We start from the raw sequence: 23,199 nt of genomic DNA on the forward strand, positions 1-23,199 counted from the left end.
GAATTGGTGGAGGGAGCGTTGTATTAACAACTGGTGAAGGGGTAATTACTGATACGCTAATGCGTATTGGAGTCGAGACCGGTAGAGGGGAAGTTGATATAGAACCTGGTGGTAGACTTCTGACTGACGTGGTACTCTGCGTTGGAGGGGAAGATGAGGATGCCTTAGGCGAAGACGGCTTAGGCGAAGACGACTTAGTCGAGGATATACTGGCCGATGATATACTAGGTAAGGATATACTAGGCAAAGACAGCTTAGGCAAAGACGACTGAGGCGAGGGTATAACAGGCGAGGATATACTGGGCGAGGTTGTCTTGGGCGAAGATGTGCTGGGCGACGATATCCTGGTTAAGGATAGCCTAGGTGAAGATAATAAAAGCGAGGACGATGCTATGGTAGAGGAAGGAGATAGCAAAGGAGGGCTGATAGATGGAATATATGAAATAGATGGAGGGGGCGCTTTTGGAGTGGTAGTGCTTGAGGGAGGGCTGTATACCGGAGGAGTTAGCACAGAGCGACTCTCTGCTGGCGGAGACAGAGTAGGAGGATTATCTGATAGCGAGGATAGAGCAGTAGGGCTCTCTACTAGCGAAGCTGGAGTAGGAGGATTGTCTACTGTCGAAGACAGTGTATCGTGGCTTTTGACTGAGGAAGACATAGTGGGAGGGTCCTCTGCTAGCGCGGCGAATGCAGATGGGTTTCCAACCGGTGGGGATTGAGTAGGACTCTCTGTTGACGGAGACCGAACAGGACTCTCTACTGACGGAGACAGAGTAGAGGGGCCTTCGACTGGAAGAGTAGGATTAGGTAATCCCTCTACTGGAGGAGACGGAGTATCAGGAGCCTCTGCTGCCGAAGTCGGAGTAGGAGGGCTTTCGACCGAAAGAATAGGAGTGATTGGACTTGCTACAGGAGGAGGAGTTGGAGGGCCCTGGGGCGGAAAATTGGGAGTAGAACCACCTTCAGTCGGAGTACTAGGGATAATTCCACTTCCAGTCGGAGTACTAGGAGTAGTATAACTTGTAGTTGGAGTACTAGGGGTTGCAGGACTTTCAGCTGGAGTGCTAGGGATAGGAGGGAGTTCAGTCGGAGAACCAGGGGTAGGAAGATTATCAGCCAGAGAACTAGAGATAAGAACGTTTTCAGTCGGAGGATCAGGAGTGGGTGAACCTCGAATCGGAGGACTGATATTGGGCGAGCTGCGGGTTGGAGGCGTAGCTGGAGGCTCTTCCCTTGATGGAGATGGCGAAGGCTCCTCTGACTTAACTGTACTGGACACAGTACTACTTTCCAGAGGGCTAGGAGAAGGCTCAGGCTCGAAAGTGGGCCTTGTGGTGGATCGTTCGCTGTCACTAGGAATGGGCGTGCGTAATGTAGGATCGAGGATTCTTGAGGATGCTACTGTAGGTGGGGCTAGAGGACCACCACTCAATTGACTCTCGGGTATCAATGGGGACGAAATCGAAGTCGGATTATCAGAAGGTAGGAGGTAAGGTATAGGCGTAAAGGACAAGCTCTTTAGAGCCCCAGAAGTAGACCGCACTGAGTTGGGAGTTGACTCCACTTTGATGGGTAGGGCGGCAGTTGACACTCTACTTACTGAGGAAGCCTCTACTGGAATCGACGCCTGCGCAGACGTGGGCAACAGAGGGGACTGGTTCGAAACCGGATGGTTTGTTAGAAGAGTTATCGCATTGGAGGGTAGTGTATTTGAGAGTGGTGTATTCGACAGTGGAGTATTTGATAGTGGTGCATTCGAGGGCGATGCATTCGAGGGCGATGTATTCGAGGGCGATGTATTCGAGGGCGATGTATTCGAGAGCGGTGTATCCGATGAGGGTGCAATTGATAGTGGTGTATCTAACGGTGGGGTATTCGATGGAAGTGTATTCGACTGAAATATGATTGATGGAAGTATATTCGATGGAAGTGTACTGGGTGACGCTACGTCTGACGTTGGTGCGATTGAAGGCGGTGCACTCGACGATGGAATATTCGACGCGGGAGTATTCGACAGAGGTGTATTTGATAGTGGAGTACTCGACAGAGAGACCTGTGAAGGAGTTTCATTCGATGCTGGTGCATTTGACGATATTGAATTCGACATCGGTGCGTTCGAAGTTGGGGCAATCGACGATGGAACTGCATTTGAAGGTGGTACCTCTGAAGGCGATACATTTGACGGTAGAGCATTTGACGGTAGAGCATTTGACGGTAGAGCATTTGACGGTAGAGCATTTGACGGTAGAGCATTGGACGGTAGAGCATTGGACGGTAGAGCATTGGACGGTAGAGCATTGGACGGTAGAGCATTGGACGGTAGAGCATTGGACGGTAGAGTATTGGACGGTAGAGTGTTTGCCGGTGGGGTATCTGACAGCGGCGTATCCAAAGATACTGCGTTTGATGGTACTGCATTTGACGTTCGTGCGTTTGACGATTGCGCAATCAACGATAGTCCATTCGACGAGGGTGCAATCGATCCTGCTATGTTTGAAGGTACAAGACTTGACGGCAGTGCATTTGACACTTGGTTCGAAGCTGGAGGTATTGATACGGTTGCACCTGATGCCTTGGGCGATATCTTCTTCGCAAGATCCTGCAATCCCTCGCAGCCATCTGGAAGAAACTCCTGTGCGACAGGGTAGGCCTCACTAACCACGTAGTTACACAGCATGCTAGCTCCAAAGACAGCGAAGAACTGTCCAGCGGGCTGTGGAAGTTTTTCCCCGCTATATACGCTCTTGACGCAAGTTTCCACGACGCGTGGTGTGAAGCTTCCTGGATCCTCACCGCTGAAGTAGGAGTCGCATACTGATGAGATGGTATCGGCGACTAGATTTCGTGCAAACACTTCGCCGTTTTGGCCCTGGGCATTAGCCTTCTCCGCGAGGTCGGCGCTGAATTCTTCGGCGAAGGCTTTGACTTTATCGCTCACAGCTCGGACGCGGTGTACGGCTCGTCGACGAAGCTCGTGTTGACGTTCGTTTACGGCGGCTGCTTGTGTGCCCGGTAATAATATTATGAGCCCTAGGAGGAAGGTCATGAATAGCATGTTCTTCGGTGCTCTTCGTTGTGACACTGTATTGCTCGTGGCGTACTCAGGTCGGCTCGTGGCACCTGATTGAGGCCCAGCAATGGAACTCGTCTTCTTTGCCTGTCCAGCACCAGCTGAGGGCGAGGGTGTCTCCTGGACCCTTGGACATTGCTGCTCGTCAGCTTTGCCCCCGTTGTCCACTTTTGTACCCTCCTTCGTGCCATCACTCGTGAGTGAGAACTGAGCACAGCTTGGGAGCATAACATGCTGCTCTTGTTGTATCTGACTGTCTCTTTCGTTCTGGGCAAAAGGGTTCCAAGGATCTCCTTGGTTCTGTGTGAAGGTGAAGTTTGACATGTATGAACTGATACCGGTTGGACATTTCACGTCGTTCGAACATGACATGCTACCCCCATCCGTGTTGCATTTGACATTTTGGAAGCCATTGATGCTGGAGCACGCTGGTCCTTTGCAGTTGTACTGAAGCTCATATGTGTTCTGTGAATAAAGGGATGAGGTTAGCAGAGGGTTTGAACCTAGAAGATTTGCGGGTATTACATACCACACCAGGCCCGCAGTTCGAGAAGATGCCTGCGGCCTGGGTAATACTGTTATCTGCTCTCTCAAACTCCAGCATCGTTGTGTGAGGAAGAACGGTCTGACCAAGTAGACTACTAACAGGCCTGTAGACGAGAAAGGAAATGAAGGTCTCAATATATGAAGCAAGGCACCAAAGATAATATAGAAGAGGCGGAAGCAACTATACATTAGGCAGACTAGAAATAGCAGACCAATGAAAAGGCGAAGATGGCTTTTACTATGACCAAAAGCGAGAGGGACCCGCGAGACAGTAGAGAGGCTCTGGCGGACGGCGGACCAAGGAAAAAGGCTGGAGCAAGCCATGCGTCGCACCGCCCAGAAGAGTGCACCACCATTGCTGGCTGGTTGTGGACGAAGGTGGAACATTGCCCTGGCATTCGCCTTCGCATTTTTAGGCGACTATAGGAGACACGGTCTGGAAGACAGCGTTCCTAAAGCTTGAAATGATTGTTGTTTTAGTTTTTCTGCGCAGCGTGGACCCGGCTTTGGTGCAGCTGCAGGCAAGTAACTCCTGTCGAAAATTCCATGTACAACGTCATTGAGCGTATGTGAACCACATCAAGGGTGTCGGTCTCGCACATTCAAGATCCTCCTTCCGCGCTACACACTATTCTGTTCAACAGTCAGTAAGTCTTACTATTTATTACATGTGCCGGAATTAGTCCAAAAGGCCTCCGTGTAGCCCTCCGCCATCTACTTCGCCCCAGCCGTCTCAACGAACCCGCGACCAATTTCTCTTCTCGTCCTGTTCACAAGACATCCTTCAGTGGGCGACGTCGTAGCATGCTAGAGCGGGAGGAGAAGCTGTGAAACTTGGCATCTTCAGCCGTACTCGGCCACCGAGATCATTGGCGGGGCTGCGTCTGCCATCTCGTAAAGGTGGCAGCTGCAGTGTAAGACGGGGGAACACTGGGGAATGCTGGAGACTGGAGGCTGGAGACCTGCGTCTCGGATGACGGGACGCTGCTGGTTTTGGTAGGAGTTACAGCCGCGCAAGAGACGGTACCGGTACTACCCTGGTTGGGCCTAGTGCCGGCGCGATATCTAGACATCCTATGTCTGCACTACGAAGTATGGAGAACCCAATCCCCTGTATATAGAAGTTTTAATAGAATAGCACTTAAGGTACTTATACTCTAACAAAAATACATAATCTCGCTCTTGAAAATAACATGAGAAAGGACGTGGGTTATGATGACCATAACTGAGGCCAGTGCTAGGTTTCACACATCATAATATTTCAAGCGTCCTGTAATAATCCCAAATAGCACACTGAAATAGACTGTGCCTAGTTCCGACAATGTTATGTTGTCATTTCCAGATTTTGCCATGCATTCCCACCTCCTCTGGCGCCAATGGTTGGAATGCACTCGGATTGTATGAAGCTGGATAACCAGGTAGATCCAGGACCGACGTCGTATCCGCATGTCCATATCGGCCGTATGAGGCTTCGCTATCTAGAGCACTCTTATCGTCGAAGTCAACCGTGAAACTGTGGGTTGGAGTGGTATCGGCATCCAAATTTCCATTGCGCTTGTAGACAGGAGATGGTAGGCGTATCCTGGGTATGTCTTTTGGTACTTGCGCTGGTGTATCGTATTCGAAGTCTTCCCAAGTAGTCTCTAGACTCTCGCTTGAGTAGTTCTTCATTCCCTTGCGACGGCTGCGATTTGAGTACATAGAAGAGCTTCGAGACATGAGCTTGGGCCGAGCTTGAGTTGGCTCGAGTGAAATATGTCCTGCCTGTTGGCTGTTTCCGGGTCCTATTACGGGTCGCTCCTTGTCTACCCCCTGGGTTGCTTCGACCATGTCCTCCATATGACTGCCTTTTTTCTTCTTATTGTTGAATATGAGCGAGACAATGAGGAGGACGAGAAGAGCCAAGGCTGAGCTGATGGCTATGGGTGCTGGCTCGACCTTGATCTTATGACTCGAGGGTAGGAGGCCTTCCGGAGGTGCGAGCCACACAGTCGGAAGTTGATTGCTGGTTGGAGAGGGTGCTGCCATCGGGAAACGGGAGAAAGAAAGAAAGTAGTAGTAGTCGAGCAACAAATTCGCAGCGGGATTGCGAATGCCAAAAGATCGAGCCCCAGAGACCGATCAAATACCCTCCTTAGCGCTTGTAGCTACAAACGGCGAAGTCACGCAACACTTTACGTTATGACGTTTGTATACACCATTCACACATCAAACAGCATTGTGTCCTCGGCGCCTAGCCTCGGAAGATCCAACTTCCTTCTGTAACATGTTGCCCTCCTTCGACGACTGGTTTTTCCCTTTTCTCTTTAACTCTGCCATAGAGATAGGCGGTGGCTCTTTCCTCTTCTTCGCGTCCGGCGAGCTCATCTTGCGCATCTCTGCCTCCAAAGTTGCGCCGAGACGCTCAAGTAGCCATTGAGCCTCGGATTGATTTCCCATTAGTGGACTGCGAATGCCAAGCCAACTCCATGCTACTGTATCACCGTCGTCTGCCGTGCCGATATCTGGGGAGTCGCTCCCGTTTTTCTGTTGCTTAGTCGCAGGTTTCCGATGGCCCGAGGCATCGTTCTCGTCTTGGCCGATCAAGCGGAGGTAGAACTGCCACTCCTGATACTTGTACTGTCGTGCTGGTGATGCATCTACGTCTTTCATCAGTTTTCGGATCTCCTTTGCCAAAACGAAATGATAAAAGTGTATATCGCGTTCGAGGTAGTCCCCGTGTTCGCCTGCCTCTTCCGCTTCGCCGAGCTCTGCCTCTTCAATATGTCCTGCAAGACGATCTAGATTGCGCTGTTCAGATGCACCCGAAGTAGCCTTACGATAGTCCTCTTCTTCCTCATGCATTTTTCCGTGTGTCATCCTCTTTATCCCGACTTTGAGTGATGTCCCGAGCCCTGCCTCGTCAGGGAGGACCGTGAGTGAGCCAATCCAGATCGTAAAGTCCTTGAACTCCTTAATTACTGTATCTCCCATGTTGCTGATTAGGATTGTGAGGGTTGGTACAGCCAGCATAGACCAGAACACGAAGAATGCTTTGCCAGCATTGCTATTGACGGTAAAATCGCCATAGCCAATCGTGAGTAGTGTGGTGTAGGCGAAGTATAGCGAAACAAAGTAGCTGAATCCCTGCGGCTTTTCCGAGAACATGAAGACCAAAGCTCCAAGGAACCACAACAGAAGTGCTGCTGCAGTGGATATAGCGAGCGCTATCCATCTTCTCTTTCTCTGAGATAATTCCTGCACCCGCCGCATCACACGGAATTCCTGCTCTCTTCTTTGAGACTCTGAAAGGCCTTTTTGGGAAAACTTGATCGTTTCGAAAGGTCCGAGTCTGATTGTCCTTGACTCATCATCGATGGACGATAGCACCTTTTCTCTCTTGTTTTCTACGAAGCGAGCAGCCATCTTCTGTTTACCGTGCTCAAGGATCAGAGACCGGATGGAGCCGATTACGAGACCAATCATGACTAGGCCACCAATTGCGTACGGAAATAGTAACCCGCGTCCTGTGTGGCTTTTTGGAACAAATTCTCCGCCGAGTCCAACCGTAAGCAGAGTGAAGTCAGCCCAGAAAACTCCATCTAAGAAGTTCCAATTTTCCACCGTCGAGAAGACCAGCGCGCCTAGCAGTAGGTAGACCATGAAACCAATGGTTTGCAGCATCAGAGTTCTCTGGCTAGGCGTCAATCGGAATTCTTTAGGATAGTGCCCTTGATAGGCTCCAAGCGCCGTGAAGACCATGAGCGACGAGATGATGAAGTAGACTCCAGCTGCCATGATGCCGTAGTAGTACGCTTGGCCTAAAGCATGCTCTTGTAGGGGCTGTATACGAAATACCGATGTCGAGGCTACCGCGACCAAGGCAATGAGGAGGAACGAAGCCAAATAGAACCCGATTATGGTGATGGGCTGTGCGATAGCGAATGATAGCCGTCGTGACATATTCAGAAGTAAGGCTATGTTTGCGACTAGTGCCAAGACAAGGGAAATCGAGTTGACCGCAATAAGCCATTTCGGATCCTCGATCTTGATACCGTGGGCTTCGTCGCTACCAGGAGGTATGTAGACTCTCCATTTCTCTACGAGCGCGCATATACTAAACGCGTTGGCCATGGGCCCGAATGTTCCAGCTAGTAAGGGACTCGCTGTCGACGCAAACCACCACCGACTAAATAAGTTAGCTTTTCTACCTGATAAGCTTTAATATTTGCTCACCTTGGATCAAGGTACTCGTCTTCTTCGTCCTCGGCCTGCTTATCCTCCTTTTTATCGTCATTTTGCACTTTGTCCTCGGCGTCTTGCGCAGCCTCATTGGCTGGCTCATGGAGGCCAGGATCGTTCATCTCTGCGCCGAAGACTGAGAATGTGGGTTTGGATTGTAGGTGGGAAGGGTCGATGCATGTCGTATGCGAGATTTTAGATAGCAGTAGCGCGTGCAATCTCCATATAGAATCAAGGTCCGTCCTAGCGCGAGTCGTGAACGGCAGCTGGGAACAAAGCCACAATGACGCACGCAGATCACGGGCAACATTGCCAGTTCGGGCAAGTCACGGTTGGCTTAGCAACTCCCATTCAACAACACCGGGGAACTAAAATGAGAATCAAATAAATTTAACACCACAGAGTTGCATTTGCGCTGAATGCAAGTTTAGGAATCGATAGTGCCGTCTCTCTAGAGACGCGTAAATGCCTCCGCGAAACCAGCTACAATTGGAGCCGAATACACGTACGTCGAGATGTACTCGAGCATAGTATCGGTTGTCGCGAACTAATCCGTAGTTGTCTATCAATGGAAACCCTAGATGGAGCGTATCCCCCTCCATGGTTTCCCAGACATCGGCAGAACCCCAGTTGGTTTGAGACTTCAGGGGTAGTGACTATTAGTGGCCCATTCTCTGACGCCTCTACATGCGAGACGTAGCGAGCGTTTGGCGACTCTGTTATGTTTCTGCGTCCGAAGGCTTGCACCAAATGACTCCCAACGAGTCGCAATGTTCCGAGTGTGTTTAACATAAGCTCATAGCCCCGCCTAGAGGCTTCAAGCTAGTCACTAAATGCTCGTACTGTGAGCCTATGTGCCTATGTAGGTAGTCCTATGTATGTCAATTCGCGTAGTCTGTAGTGCAATTCAGAAACCCTGTTGTATTACTTCCTTGAAGGCTGACAGGAATTGAGCCCTCCATGAGAAAGTGTTTCGTTACTGTCAATCTGATACTCGAGTCTAGCGGCCTCGGGATACTCTCTAGAAGTCTTGCATCTCCTTCTCGAGAGCTTACTCGGACTCGCTAAGTGTCGGGCTTCGAGCGCCCGTAACAGACCGTCTTTGCTAGGTGTGCTAGGAGCGCGAGTGAACAATGGCTGAGGGAAAGGGAGAAGGCCTGGAAGGCATGTAGGTCGCACCGCTGGGCAGGTGAATTGCTTTGCTCAGCTGTCTCCGTGACCGTTATTCTGAGCGCTTGCGTTGTGTGCTGAGGCCCCTGCTCTTGTTGGCGCGCGCGTTGTCTTAGCAAGTCTGTCTGAGCCTTGCCCTTCAGACTCTATCACCCCCACACCACACACCACACTACAATACTACAAAACCTCCAGCCGCTCGAAACCGTACTTGCTCTGTCGCCCCGACACCGTACTTGATCTGCCACCCTTTGAAACAACCAGTAAGTCTTGAAATGATTCTTATCTTCGCCACACGAGGAACATCCAGGTTGGGGCACCTGAGGACCATCACCCCCGCAGCCACGGCAGCCACTTCGACGCCCGACCAGCTCGTTCGCGTATTCGAACAATCAGGGGCCAGGAGCTTCGCAGCTTAATCCCGAGAGACTGAAGGAGCTCGAGGCATCTCTAACTGGGGTCTCGCGCGTCGGCCGCACCGAAGTAATGGCATCATAACAGTCCGCGTGTTCCACTCTTCGGTCTCCTCACACTCCCACGTCCAGGCCATCAGCTCTGACTGTCCGTTGATGTTTTTGCGCTATTTCAGGCGCTGCCTAAGAGGCACCACATTGACAGGAGTAGACTGACTCATGTTTAGACACTGCACTTCGACAGACCCCGCGAGATCCTCCGTAAGATTTGATCTCGTTAAACCACGGACCTTCACTTACACCAATTAGCAAAATGAATACCAACTCTTCCAAGCCCGTCGGCCCGCCGCCCGCCCCGATTCGTCCGCTCGAGGACAAGGCGAAGGACAAGGCGAACCCATTCGTGGGCCTCGATCTCATGGGCTTTGAGCCGGCCAAGGTCACCGCGGCGAGGAGTTTGGCAGAGGCCATGGGACCGGCCCCTCCGCCGCCTCCGATCGCAGAACATCGCAAGCCGCTTGAGCAGGGAGAGAGCTTGTGGAGCGTCAATCCGAGGCGCCTCCACAACATCCTTGGGGGTTGGGTTTGAGGTGACATGGTGGTGAGGAGCACCATGGAGAGATCGAATAGGTAAGCCTGGTACGCTTCAAGCCATTGATGACATAGACAGCGTCAATCGTGAACACACTGTCGCCCTTCTGGCACGATTATAGAAGGGAAGAGGCTGACACAATTACAGATAGCTGAAGAATACCAGACTGTAACTTCAAGTTAACAACTGATACCTTCGAGCTCTGTGTGTTCTCTAAGTCGTCTAATAGGAAAGCTGATATAGGTCCAGAAGTCCATTGAAGTATGCCACCGGTGTGCTTGGGGTTGACCCAAGATATCGCTATGTGCTCACAGTCAACAACGGTAACAAGCTGTGCGGGTGGGAAACCGGCGAACAAGGTGTTAATGTCCGTGTTGTTGGGACACTGTCCCATCCGTTATGTCCAGCAGCTTTGCAAGTCTCGTTGTGGCGTCTAAGAGCTACGAACGCTTGGGGTTCATCAAGCGCGGCCAACTCGGCGCTCGAGCTACCGGAGCACAGCTCGCTGGAGGCATGAACCTTCGTGGCAAACTTCTACATGCTCCTTCGAAAGTTCGAGATGTGTCCGCTGTAGGCGCCCATCGCGTTGGGCGTGGTGTGTCGATCCTAGAGGTGGTTGTGGGCACGCCACCGTTCGCTCAGTGGAGCGCCCGTTGGACAGAGGGTGTCGACAAAGGTGTGATGCCCACTCCACTCCAAACAGTGTCACCACTGTCTTTGCCTTGCAGCTTCATGCATTCTGCCCGGAGTTCCAAATGCCATGTATAGCGCGAGAAGAAAGCCGCGATTCGAGTCTGTGGGGCTCCGTCGTAACTTCGCTCGCTGTGCTGCGGCGGAAGAGCTTGTCCGAGGGACGGATACCTGCGGAACTGTGAGTTAAGCTCTACCAAGCAAACGTCGTATAGAGGTGGACGTCTACGGCCTGTGGTGGTGTGGAGTTGATTGTGGTTGTGCTGGTCGAAGGGCAGCTCAAATGCTGCGTACGGTAAGCTGTGTCAAAGCGCTTCCCCTCTCAGCTCCTGTCTGTGCAAGCTGAAGAGGCCAACAACAGGACCTTGGGGCTTACGATCCTCCCGCGAGCTGCCCGTGGACATTAGTGTCAGAGAAGCTGACGCCGTGTTAGACGCAGGCTCTCCGGCTGTCATGCATGCCCAGCTATACATTGGCGCACGATTCATGGACGCTACACCATCTGCTTCAGGCATAGTCGCATGCTGCGGACGTGCTTTAAGTTGACCACGACTGGTCTCTGCCTTTTGAAGGTACTTCTTGATTGCCTACATATGGAAAATGAATAACAGACTGTAGAGCGCCCTCTGGAAAACCGGCGAGGCAAGTGACACTGTTCTCTGGAAGCTGGAATATGAGACGGACGACTACCCCGGTTTTGCCCTGATAGCCGACTGTTTCTTCCAAGCGCTGCCAACGCGTTCAACAGAGTCGATTCTGTTCACCATGAGGGGTAACGCTGCTAACCCTAGGCTTTCTAAGCAACCTTTAGACAGATTAGAAATCCGGCCATCACCCCTGGAGCCCTCCGAGAGCCGTCTTCATCTGCCAGTGGCGCGACGGTGCTGTTCAATTCCACATTTTGGAGATATCCGATTTCTGATTTCCATCTTTCGAAGAAGGTGGCATGCTTCACAGGATGAGATACACAGCAAGATATCAAACCACGACGGTGACAAGTGTTGACCAACAAAGAGAAGGATGTGTTGAAAGAGGGTACATGAATGTTAGATTGTGCAACTCTGGCCATCTCATTTATTTCCAAATCCGATGTTTGGGATTGCTGTGGGGAGCGTGCTAGCGGTTCTTCGTACTTCCAACGAGGCGTTGGAAATACTGAATCCCAGTGTAATGTATTGCTGTCTCCATTTGGCTTCATTCTCATCATCTCTATCCCTTCAAGGTTGATCCTTCCTATTCATCAAAGGCGCGTCTTCTCGAATTGTTTGTTCGTTAGTCCATTGATACCTTTCAATTCCTCCACTCTTCTTCTACCGTCATTAATACCCCCCTTCAGCTTACTATACCTCTAGCTCGGCCGGACCCCCAACAAACTGTACACAAACTGTGTCTCCAAATCCACCTTCACTTCGGCTTCTATCACCACAGCTGTAGAACCTTCTCGTAGCATTAAGCCATCTAATTGTCGTCGCCGTCGCCACGGGAACTTCGCCAAGCCACGCTAGTTGCAAACAGCTCCTGCCTTTACGTCTACATAAACAACACCCAGCTGCTCACCTTCCTCACTAAACACTTTACCTGCCTTTCTAACCTCAATCTTGCACGAACAACCACCGTTTGTTGCAACTTCTCTCGCATCATGTCTGATACAGGCGCACCCGATGCTGGCTCCGACGCCGCTGCCCTCGCCCGCAAGGAGCAGCTCACTCAGGACCTTGCTCGAGCAAAAGACGCCGGCTGGAACAACCCGATCCCTTTCAAGTACGAGACTGTTGTCGGTGGTCAGCCTGCCGAAGATGAAACTCGCGACAGCGCCGCTTGGTTGTCTGAGGCAGTCATCTACCAGTGGGACGACGAATTTGGTGATGTTGGTGAGCCCAACCCTGAGCTCGAGCGGATGCTTTTCGAGGGCGACCATCTCCTTCGAGTTGGTGGCCATATCAAGGCGCTCTCCTTCGATGTGAACGTCGATGGCCCTGTCAATGTGAAGCCAGTCCGCAGTGTAAGTCACTCTGTCTTCGCTTTGAGGTACAATGACTAACAGCTTCGCAAAGTTCGAGGATGCTGGCCTACACCCAATCATGCTCGCGAACGTCAAGCTGTGCCAGTACAACGCTCCGACGCCTATCCAGTCTTACTGCATTCCCGCTGTTCTAACCGGAAACGACGTTGTCGCCATCGCCCAGACCGGTAACTTTACCCATGCACCATCAATAGACATTGTCACTTACATTCTACAGGCTCCGGCAAGACGGCTGCCTTCCTGCTCCCGATCTTGTCCAAGCTCATGGGCAAAGCGCGTCAGCTGGCTGCTCCGCGTCCTAACCCCGCCCGTTACAACCCTGCTACTGACCGCGTTCGCGCTGAGCCTCTTGTGCTCGTCGTCTGCCCAACCCGCGAGTTGGCCTGTCAGATATTTGATGAAGCCCGCCGTCTGTGCTACCGAACCATGCTGCGTCCTTGTGTCGTGTACGGTGGCGCTCCTACCAGGAACCAGCGTGAGCAACTTGAGATGGGCTGCGATATTCTCATCGCCACTCCTGGCCGTCTGATGGACTTCATGCAGAACCCGAGTCTGCTCTCCTTTAGGCGCCTCAAGTACGTCAAGCAGATTTTAGCTGCATTACGATGAGTTAGTTGCTAATTGGAGTGCAGGTTCACCGTGATCGATGAGGCTGATGAGCTGCTCTCCAGCGGCTGGGAGGAGGCTATGGAGAAGCTGTTCCAGGGTGCTGGTACGTTTTGCTTCTTCCTTACCGAAGTCTTCAACTAACATTTGACGTAGACATGAACGGAGATGCCGACCATACCTATCTCATGTTCTCCGCAACCTTCCCCAAGTCTGCCCGTAGGCTTGCCAAGGAGTACATGGACACTGACTATGTCCGCATCAAGGTGGGTAGGGTTGGCAGCACGCATGAGAACATCAAGCAGCAGATCGTTTACGTCAACGAGAATGAGAAGAACCAGGCACTATTCGATCTCATCTTCTCAGACGGCCCGCAGCGCACCTTGGTCTTCACCAACTCGAAGATCAAGTGCGACATGGTGGACGACTTCTTGTACAACAAGGGCTTGCCTGTGACTTCCATTCATTCGGACCGTACTCAGCGTGAGCGTGAGGATGCACTGTAGGTCTTCCAGTTCCGATGCTCACCGGCACAATCCACCATTGCTCGAGCATCCACTGACATATTTGCAGGCGCTCGTTCCGCACGGGTCGAAGCCCCATCATGGTCGCTACCGGCGTCACTGCTCGTGGACTTGATGTCGCCAATGTCAAGCATGTCATCAACTACGATTTGCCATCAACTCAGCACGACGGTATCACCGAGTACGTTCATCGCATTGGCCGTACTGCGCGCATTGGCAATGAAGGCAAGGCTACGTCTTTCTTCAATGATCGCAACGAGGATATTGGCGAGGACCTTGTGAAGCTTCTCCTCGAGTCCAAGCAGGAGATCCCCGACTTTCTCGAGCAGCATGCGCCCGAAGACCGCACTACGATCGATTGGCACGATGGCACTGATGATGAGTCCGATGACGGTCTTGGCGGCGGCTTTGGCGGAGATGCTGGTGGCTTCAATGCTGAAGCTAGCTTCGGCGGTGACAGCGGATTTAGCGTAGATAGCGGTGAACCGGTCGGCAACGATGTCAGTTATGGTGGAGGCTTCGCTGCCGATGCCAGCAGCAACAACGACAAGGTCGCTTCTTGGTAAGCAGGCTTGTCCTGGTGCTCTCCTGGGTTTCACTTTTCTCCAAAAGTTCTTCGCAACCCGGCCCTACCGGCTTACGCTCCTCGCCTGCGCCTTTGCAGCTTCAGACGGGGGACACAGATCTTCGGTTCCACGGTTTACGACATGATGATTGACGGCATCTGATGCAAGGTGGTTTGGCTCCGTGCTCTCTGGAACACTGAGGGCACTACTACCAATTCTTCAGCAAAGGAGATTATGGCCAACTAGTGCACATATACAAAATTTCAGAGTGTATCTGAACAGTATGCTTTCTTTCCCAAAACGTGATGTGAATTCTCCCTTGTTCTATAAAACTGACTGGAAGCCTAGAAGTAGTGCTTCAGACTCGCATAAAAACCTCGTGCCCACCTCAAAGTGGAAGAGAGATAAGCTTGAGAGCTGCTTGAGCTTCAAAACGAAGACCTGAGCCGCGGCCGCGGTAGATGTGAGTCAAGCGGGCATAATAAAGATTTCAGAACGTGGATTTGGTATAGCAAACAGTGTAGCTTGAGAATTGATTGATGGTATAACACATAAAGTATGCTTGAGTCTAATGGTATATGAACAGGTTCAAGGACGTCTGCCTAGATGCCCATTGCAGATCTGGGATAGCCCTAGAATCATGCAGTGGCTGAACGATCTCACCCTCTAGAAGAGTGTTAGGCTGGTAGAGGATAACATGATTGCTTTGGCCGGTGGGGGTGAGGAAGGACGTGAGTTAGATGTTTCAAGTGGACTGTGCATTAATCATTAGAACGTGATTTGGTTGTCTCAAGATAGGAGCAACAGATGTCATTCGTTTTATCCTGTTCCCTAGATCCGTTGTATATGTCTATGTCGATCGAGAATCTACGTTTCTGGCTTGCCGATTTCTGATGTGTAACTGCGTCTGTTCCTTACGAGGTGCTGGTTCTGTAACGGGACCGAATTCTTGGCGTGTAAAGCTCAAATGTTCGTTGAATTGGCGATGCTTGATAAATAAGTGCCAAAAGCGACAATGTCCGAGGCAACCCTGCAAGAGTGAATACTAGTTCAACATCATCCTTGTCGCGTTAGCGAGCAGGATTGCGATCGCAAAGTCCAGGGCCCGGTTTCTGAAACACCACAGAGCAAACAATTCCAATTAAACAGGCGCTTGACCCCTGTCGTGCGTCTCCGATGTTGACGTCACACCAATCAACGCGCGGAAGCGCGTTTTCTAATTATTCTGCGTCACGACAACCGCACCACCCGATGCTCACTCAGCACTCAATTCGATCAGCCACCGCACACGAGGAAGCACCATGAGCACCGAGACACCATCTTTCGCGTCATAGTCACGATGAGCAGCTACTGGCATTCTATCGCCTACTTCTTTCGCCTCCCCTACGTAAGATTAAGATCCTTAGAAGACTAGAATACGCTCTAACATATATACCCTCTTTAGCACATTCAGTGGAGAACAGCATTAATACAACTACCTCGCTTTGTCCCATTGTCGATCCTCCATGTCACATCGCCCAAGGGGCCACACCCATTCCTGATATCCCTGCCGAGCAGGAAGCATCATATCATCCATGTGTACGTCTTCGTACCACCGAATCCAGTCGATGTCGAGGACAATGTGGACGCGCAGCAGGCGCGCGAGAGGACAGGAGAATGGAAAGTGCCAGTCGTGCTGGACTTTCACGGCGGCGGATTCATAATGGGCTCTCCGCTAGAGCAGGCACCATACGCTTCGATGATGTCGCGTGAGCTAGGAGCGGTGGTGATCAGCGTCTCGTATCGCATTGGACCGTTCCATCAATTTCCCGCGGCGATACACGATGCGGAGGATGTTCTGTCAGCTATTCTGGATACGGATGGCATTTCAAAAGCTGGAAACGTACTCCGAACCGAGATACAGCGGTACTACGACATGGTACGGTCGACCGTTCTCGAGAAGAAGATGCAAGCAGCTCCGCATATGGAGCACGTCAAGACTATCACTCTTGATCCTACTCATCTCGCGATCTCGGGCTTTTCAGCGGGAGGTAATATCGCTCTGAATATGGCCATCTCGGTCCCACCATGCCCAGATTTGTCACTGTCAATGTCGCCTACCTTCCGTCGTTCTCGCTCCATTTCACGAGGCCCAAACCCTTCCGACACCATTTCGCCTCTCCTCCCACACAACCGCACCGCGACAATACTCGACGATGTGAACCAGCCATGGCCATCGCTCCTTCCTCCTCCACAAGCGCGCCCTGGAATGGTTCCTCTCCTCCTCTTCTACCCTTCGCTAGACGCAAGACTGTTACCGCATGAACGTCCGATGAAGCAATTGCCCAATGCCCTAAATCCTGACGACAAGACGCCACAAAAGCCACGGATGCCTGGCCTTTTCTCGATCATGGGACCGACTTACCTGCCTAAAAAGCTACGCCCTCATCCTAGAGCTAGTCCTGGCTTGGTTGACCCAAGCAACGTGCAGAAGAACGCCGCGGTCCTCCTCGTCCTACCAGAGAAAGACACCCTGGCAGTACAAAGCGATGTATGGGTCGATATAATGAATGAACATGATTGGAACGGCCCTGTGCACTTTGGCGATGGCAGAGAAGGAGACTGGGATGGTCATCAGGGTGGTTCCGCAAGCTCTAAAAAGCCCAGCAGAGAGAATGGCGGTCTCGAAGTTTGGCATGCGCCGAATTGCAGGCACGGCTGGACGCAGTTTCCGGATACATTTGTGCCTAAGCATGAGAGGCGGGAGAGGGAGCTGGTGTTTGCCAGGACATTGGACTTTGTGAAGGATAATTGGAAGAAGGAATTGCCGATACCCGCGGGCCGGCAGGGGAACAAGATTCAGGAGTTGAGGCCGTTGCATATACCCAGTAAATTTAACGGCCTTGCCGAGTGACGAACTTTACATTAGACTCAGCATTGTTTGGACAGCTCCCGGGTTGGAGACGTAGACTTTTTAATATATTACTAGTTATACCAGGAGATGAAGATTCAAACGACGAAGATACGCACAAATCATCTTCTACATCTGCCGTAGATATATCTACAGATCTTGGCTATGACTTTACATCTCCCTAGATAACATCATGGTCTTACCCATAGTACTATCCTCCACGCCAAGCAGCCGAGAATACTCCATGTAATACACAGCCATAGAGCCATTCGCAAGCTTCCTACGAGGCTTCTTACGCAATCACCGCGACTTGGGCAGGCTATGCTACTGCCAAGCAGAGATATCCGCTGCGCTGCACTGCGCTCCACCTGCAATGTACATACACGTCGCAACAAGCCAAACGTCTACTTACCTGAACGAAACACTCTACGCTCCACTATAGCAGATCGGCACTGCAACGGACGGCAACCTCCCGTACCCACACGTAATAAACTCCCAATAAGGCACGATAGTGTACGACTCTTGGCCCGGCCGGCGCGGGCGGCAGTACGCGCGGATGATCGACGTGGGCTGGTGGTGGGTGGGACAGATGAAAGCCGAGAAGCTTGGTATTTGCTTGGCTTGTGGTACGGGAGAGGGAGTGTTTGTGTGTTTGCTTGGGGCGGCTTGGCTAGTATAGAGGTTGTGTCAGGGTGAAGTTCAACGGGGGTGCATGTTGGGCTTGTGGACGGGTGGTGGAATGCTTGGCTGTGCGACGGTGAGGTGACATCCTTTCATGTTTGTATTGGGAAGGGTCGGATATTGGGGATGCTGAGATGCTTTAGAGTGGTGGGAAAGGGGTGGTATGGATGGTCTGGTGACGCTCTCGTGTGGGGGTGTTGGAGAGGTTTGTTTGGCTGCGTGTACAGCGCTTGTGTTGGATTTTGAATGAGGATGACTACCGTTGAAGCAAATGGGGTCTAACGAGTCGTGCTGGATAGACACAGGGTTTAGCAGCTTCGAAGCTTGTGTGAAACGACTCGTGCGGATCAGCTGGAAACGGAGAATATAGTCAGCGATCAAAGTCGAAACGTAAATTGTCACCTGCCAAGTGATGCAAAGGTGCAATCTCTGGATACTTGGTTCTGAATGTTTGAGCGAGAAGAAAGAACAGGGGACTAATCCCGCTTCCAGAGTGACGTCATCGAGAAACAACCGGAGGTTTGAAGGAAGCCGTGTTTCGTTTAGTCAGGCTCGCATCATTACCCGCATTTTACTCGCGCAAGTCTCGCTTTTGAAGGGGCTCTCGGCAATTACTCCATACCCTTCTCAGCATTTGGTACACCATCTCTGTGACAGTCTGCCTGCAGTGCACCTACAGTAGTTACGGTCCAGACTTGCGTGATACTGGCAAAAGGGTCGAGACCAGCCTTCAGACAGTCTGGAGAGCAGGCCTTTCCCCGCATGCACGACACTGGCGGTTGGATCAAGCTTACTGGAAACCGGCTGGGGCGCTTGCTGTTGAAACGTAAGATAGCAGGGATGCTCACAGCCAGCGAAGGAGAAGCTGGAGAGAGTGGAACCATTGCTCGGCGCTGCACGCGACTGCGACGCATGTCAAGTGCCCTACAGATTGGGGTGTGGATGAATTGGGTATCCCGCTGTGGTGTAGTCAGATGACAAAGTCGGATGCAGGCACGGCTACTGCTCGCGGCATCCAGGAAAAGGCATGTGAGAAGAGCGGTGAGGGTGTAGAACGGGAGAAGATGGCGAAGTGCGCTGTGTAGTGCTCCTGAGGTAGGCCATAATAAGGACTGTAGATAGTGGGACATGCAGAGGAGAGCAGAAGAACAGATGTCGGCCATGTTCGCGATCTGGCGAGCGGAAGAGACGTCTGCAGTGCAACAGCGCGTGCATGTGCTCGTCTTGATTTGCAGCGAGATGCAGCACGACGTCGCAGAGGTATGGATGGATTAATAGCAGTGCGTTTGCTAGCGCAGCTGCACGTCTTCCAGTGCATCGTGCATTCTCGCCGGCTTGCAGCGCTTGAAGGGAGCGGCAGACAGGTATTCGCCTGTCCATCAGGGTCTGATGCGACCTCTGCCGTTGCGCCATTCACTCGGCTGTGGGTATTTGGGCGACAAACCTGATTTGGCCCGTACGGAAAGCCTTCTTTGGGTGCTGACAAAGGCGCAGGCTGAGCCGCCGACAAAGAAGGGCTTTGGTGGGTGACGAGGACAAGGAAAGGTCAGCGTGGGCTACGAGGAGTCGGTGTGTGATGAATGCCTAGCGCATCGAGAACAAAGTCTGCACTGTAGCCGCCGCTGAGCAGATTTCATTACTGTACACCCCGACCGAGCCCGTGGCACGGTAAATTGCGAGCTTACATGGGCCATTTCCTGCGCGCTCAAACTTGCTAAAACCAAGTATTGAATTGGTCGACATTTCCCTGGAGCGCCAATTTACTTCCGGCTACCTGCGTTTGCTAACCAGGGCGCTGCCGAAAGCCCGACACGCCAACTGCACATCAAATTCCTCTTCTTCCCTCCTCCTCGTCCAACTACTCGCTCGACGTGCCACTGTCGCAGCAGTTACTGCGGCCATTGTCTGACCAAGGACTGCGCCGCCTTCGATCTACCTAACCGCCTAGCGAGTACCTCACCACACTCACCCTCGCACACCCACCCATCCCGGCGGCCGTTGCCACAGTCGCTGAGGATCCTTTACATCATCTTCACCAGGAAGCTCTTCCAAAACAACACCGCCCAATCGTGCCGCTTCTGACACGTATTCGAGCTTCCACTTCATCCCACTTTGGTCGACCCCTCAGACTTTCCCATCATGTTGATTTCGATATTATAACACACGCCTCCCTCGGGGTCCTACCCTCACCTTTGACACGCTTCAGCAATACCCATATTCGCTACACACCACCACCCCGACCTTACTACGAAACTGTCCTTTGTGTCTAATTTGGATTCCCTGGGTCACCATCAACGACAGCCAGCGACTCGTATTACTTCACGAGCATTTCCTTTCGCATCCCATAATCTGTTTTTACTTACGCGCGAGCATCAAGAAGCACAACACCACCATACTTGCTACGAATCAACATGGCGAACGAACAACATCACATCAGCAGACAAGGCGCACTGGGGGTTGGCACTCAGCGGAACGTTTCAAACACGTCGTTACCAGCTATGACGGCAGAGGAAGAGGCAGTAGCCGACGTGGACGAGCCTCCTGAACCGTCGCGTACTCCACGTCCTGCCCCTTTGCAGCTTCACCAGTCTCCGACAACCTCCTTTACCAAGTTCCCACCCGTCCTTGATCGAAAAGAATCACTCTTGACCAATGCGCTGAAATGGAACTCAAACACAAGCTCGCCCGTCGACGAGCATCCCGACAAAACCCCTCTCCGCGGACTATCGTGCATCTCAACATGGAGCAACGCCAGCGGCACAACGGCCGAGCTGACCAGCGACGGAGGTTTCACAAGCCCGGGTACGCGAACTAGCACGCCGAGCCCGCCGCTTCCTTCGGCTACGTTCCATCGAAATATGCCCATGTTCAGCAAGAAGACGTTTGAGCTGCCAGTTTCAGTTGTCTCGCACGATGACGACATGGTCAGCCCATTGCAGAAGACTGCGACTCCAATGAACGATGAGCAGAATGTGGAAGCCGTGCTGGGAAGGAAGAGACGGATCATGTTTGCATGCGGCCAGAAAGAGGAGAAAAAGCCAGCAGAGCCACCAGCGAAGCCAACACCTGCTCCAGCAGACGAACCTCCAAAGCGTGCTTGCACGATTAAATTCGCTTGCCCTACCAAGATATCCACAGAGGCCATTTCCAAGACGACCAAGCCCCGCGCCCGTGTGCTCAGCCCCGCACCGTTGGCGCGCCGGATACCGTCGTCTCCAAAGCCGTCGTTGAGGGCCCACCGCGATTCCGATTCGACAGTCTGCAACAAATCTCCCGTAAGCGTTCGCAAGGTGCCCATGGTGGATCGTACTCGCCGCCTCAGTGTCAACTCAGATCTTGCTCGGTGCGAGAAATATCGCTTCCATGAGTTCGCAAGCTCAGAAGAGGAGGTCGAAGAATGGACACAAGAGGTCACATGTCACCGTAACCGCCTCACTGTTCAGGACACTCTCAAGGTCGAGAACACGCTACGTCAAATGGGTGAGGAGGCTGAAGAAGAGGCATTAGAGGAAGAGAACGAAGGAGATGACGCTGCAGAGATGGGCGACGATGATGATGACGACGATGATGACGACCTTGATGAGGACGGCAACGCCAGTGATGGGTACAGCGATGTCACCGATGAAGGCTTCCAAACCGATGATGAAGACGGCTTTGCAGTCTCAGACGATGAGAGCGATGCCGGTTCCGATTACAACTGGTGGGCACCTGGAGCCTCCACCGCCGCCACATCGGTTGAACATCTTGAGCATCTTCGCCTGAAGACCCATCGCACCGTGTCTGAGTCTTCGATCGGATCATTGGAGAGCCGGGAAGGCCTCAAAATCTCCGACAAGCCACACTACAAGCGCACAAAGTCAAGACCGGTCAACATCCGCGTCCCAAGTCCTGAGCTGCCTGACAGTACAGATTTTGTCTGCGGAACGCTCGACGAGGACCGACCTGCAGAAGAAGCGTACATGTCGACTTTGAAACGCCGACGCGAAGCTAAGCAGAAGAAGACGCCCCAAGATATCGACCCCACGTTCCCAGCATCCGACCCTGAACTCCCCGATGACGAGGAGGACGAGGTGTCGGAAGTGGAAGAGCCTTCGGAAAGCGATTTCATGCTGCATGGTCGCATGGACCCTGTCGACGGCGATCTACGGGGTCGTCGTAAGGATGCTCCGAAGAAGCGCTCTCCCGCACAATCACCTAGAAGGCTTCGATCACCGCCACCAGCGAAGCGTACCGTGCATCGCTCTCCACCTCCCCGCAAGCTTTTTGGAAACTCGCCCAAGCGTCTCCACTCTCCTCCACCACCTATGCGCCTGCGTCCGCCTCCACCCACCCGCCACAACACGGTCAACCCTCGCACGACGCGGCAGCGTAGCGAGATGGCGATTCGCTTTGGCGGCGGTATTGCTGGGCGCCGTGCGCTCACAGTCTCTGCCTCGGTCCCTCGAACTCCCATCAACATGATGAATCCGTTTGAGCTTGAGGAAGAAGATATGGGCCCTGATGAGATGCCCGTCCGCCGCGCCATCGCTATCCAGGTCGGTCTCGAGAAGAAGAGGCAGCGCCGTAAGGATCAGCTGTACCGGAAGCAGCACCGCAAGGGCGCCAAAGAGAAGCGTCCTGCACCTGGAAAAGGCGCAGAACGCATGCGCGAGATGGGTCTTGCGGCCCATGCTCACAAGGGCAAGACAACCGCGTTTGGACCTTTCCAGATTCCCACCAACAACGATCAAAAGGACATGCACGTGCTGTCGGTGTAGACGACAGTCCATGTGTGAAGTGAAGACCAGCGCCGTCAACGCTAGTTGCATTTTACATGTTCCCACACTCGATGAGTGCGGGACTTGTTGGTCGCTGGTCTCACACCCCCACCATGGGTCAAGCATGGCTCAGCCAGCACCCATTCATTCGCTTCTTAGGACAATCTATTGTCGCAACATATTTTACTTCCCTTCTTTTCAGGCTTCATCATGTACATAGCCTGCCATGGTATATTTCCCGGTTCGATTCTTAGTACCTCTTCATATTAGTCTGATGTTTGTTGGGAGGAATCGGGTTCTTTTGTTATCAACATTGCATTGCATTGTATTGCATTGCACTGGCTGGGTTATCTTGCATTGGGGCCTCCCTTTATTATGACGAGGTTGAGTGCCCTTGGGGAGTCTTTTTGATACGGTGGATATCCCATGATGAATGAACGATTACTACAC

General features: G+C 52.3%; 4 protein-coding genes across 4 annotated transcripts; 2 read left to right on the forward strand and 2 right to left on the reverse strand.

Moving 5' to 3' along the window:
* Positions 1–4,818: 4,818 nt before the first annotated feature.
* Positions 4,819–5,734, reverse strand: K460DRAFT_167976 (uncharacterized protein). The gene has a single exon (XM_040926928.1). It carries the CDS (start codon positions 5,642–5,644, stop codon positions 4,949–4,951), a length of 696 nt encoding a protein of 231 aa, XP_040784031.1. The 5' UTR covers positions 5,645–5,734; the 3' UTR covers positions 4,819–4,948.
* A 90-nt stretch (positions 5,735–5,824) lies between these two features.
* Positions 5,825–7,959, reverse strand: K460DRAFT_291728 (potassium channel-like protein; the record flags this gene model as incomplete). The annotated part of the gene is made up of 2 exons (XM_040929305.1): positions 5,825–7,784; positions 7,832–7,959. The coding sequence occupies 2 exons, from the start codon at positions 7,957–7,959 to the stop codon at positions 5,825–5,827; spliced, it is 2,088 nt and encodes a 695-aa protein (XP_040784032.1).
* A 4,382-nt stretch (positions 7,960–12,341) lies between these two features.
* On the forward strand, positions 12,342–17,314 carry K460DRAFT_291329 (DEAD-domain-containing protein; the record flags this gene model as incomplete). The annotated part of the gene is made up of 8 exons (XM_040929269.1): positions 12,342–12,704; positions 12,757–12,892; positions 12,943–13,300; positions 13,358–13,437; positions 13,488–13,833; positions 13,905–14,417; positions 15,343–15,394; positions 15,866–17,314. The coding sequence occupies 8 exons, from the start codon at positions 12,342–12,344 to the stop codon at positions 17,312–17,314; spliced, it is 3,297 nt and encodes a 1,098-aa protein (XP_040784033.1).
* A 3,089-nt stretch (positions 17,315–20,403) lies between these two features.
* On the forward strand, positions 20,404–22,749 carry K460DRAFT_293740 (uncharacterized protein; the record flags this gene model as incomplete). Its single annotated transcript, XM_040929445.1, has 1 exon — positions 20,404–22,749. The coding sequence occupies one exon, from the start codon at positions 20,404–20,406 to the stop codon at positions 22,747–22,749; it is 2,346 nt and encodes a 781-aa protein (XP_040784034.1).
* Between the last annotated feature and the right edge of the window lie 450 nt (positions 22,750–23,199).

The sequence above is a fragment of the Cucurbitaria berberidis genome, assembly GCF_010015615.1.
Source record: "Cucurbitaria berberidis CBS 394.84 unplaced genomic scaffold K460scaffold_5, whole genome shotgun sequence".
Lineage (NCBI taxonomy): Eukaryota > Fungi > Ascomycota > Dothideomycetes > Pleosporales > Cucurbitariaceae > Cucurbitaria > Cucurbitaria berberidis.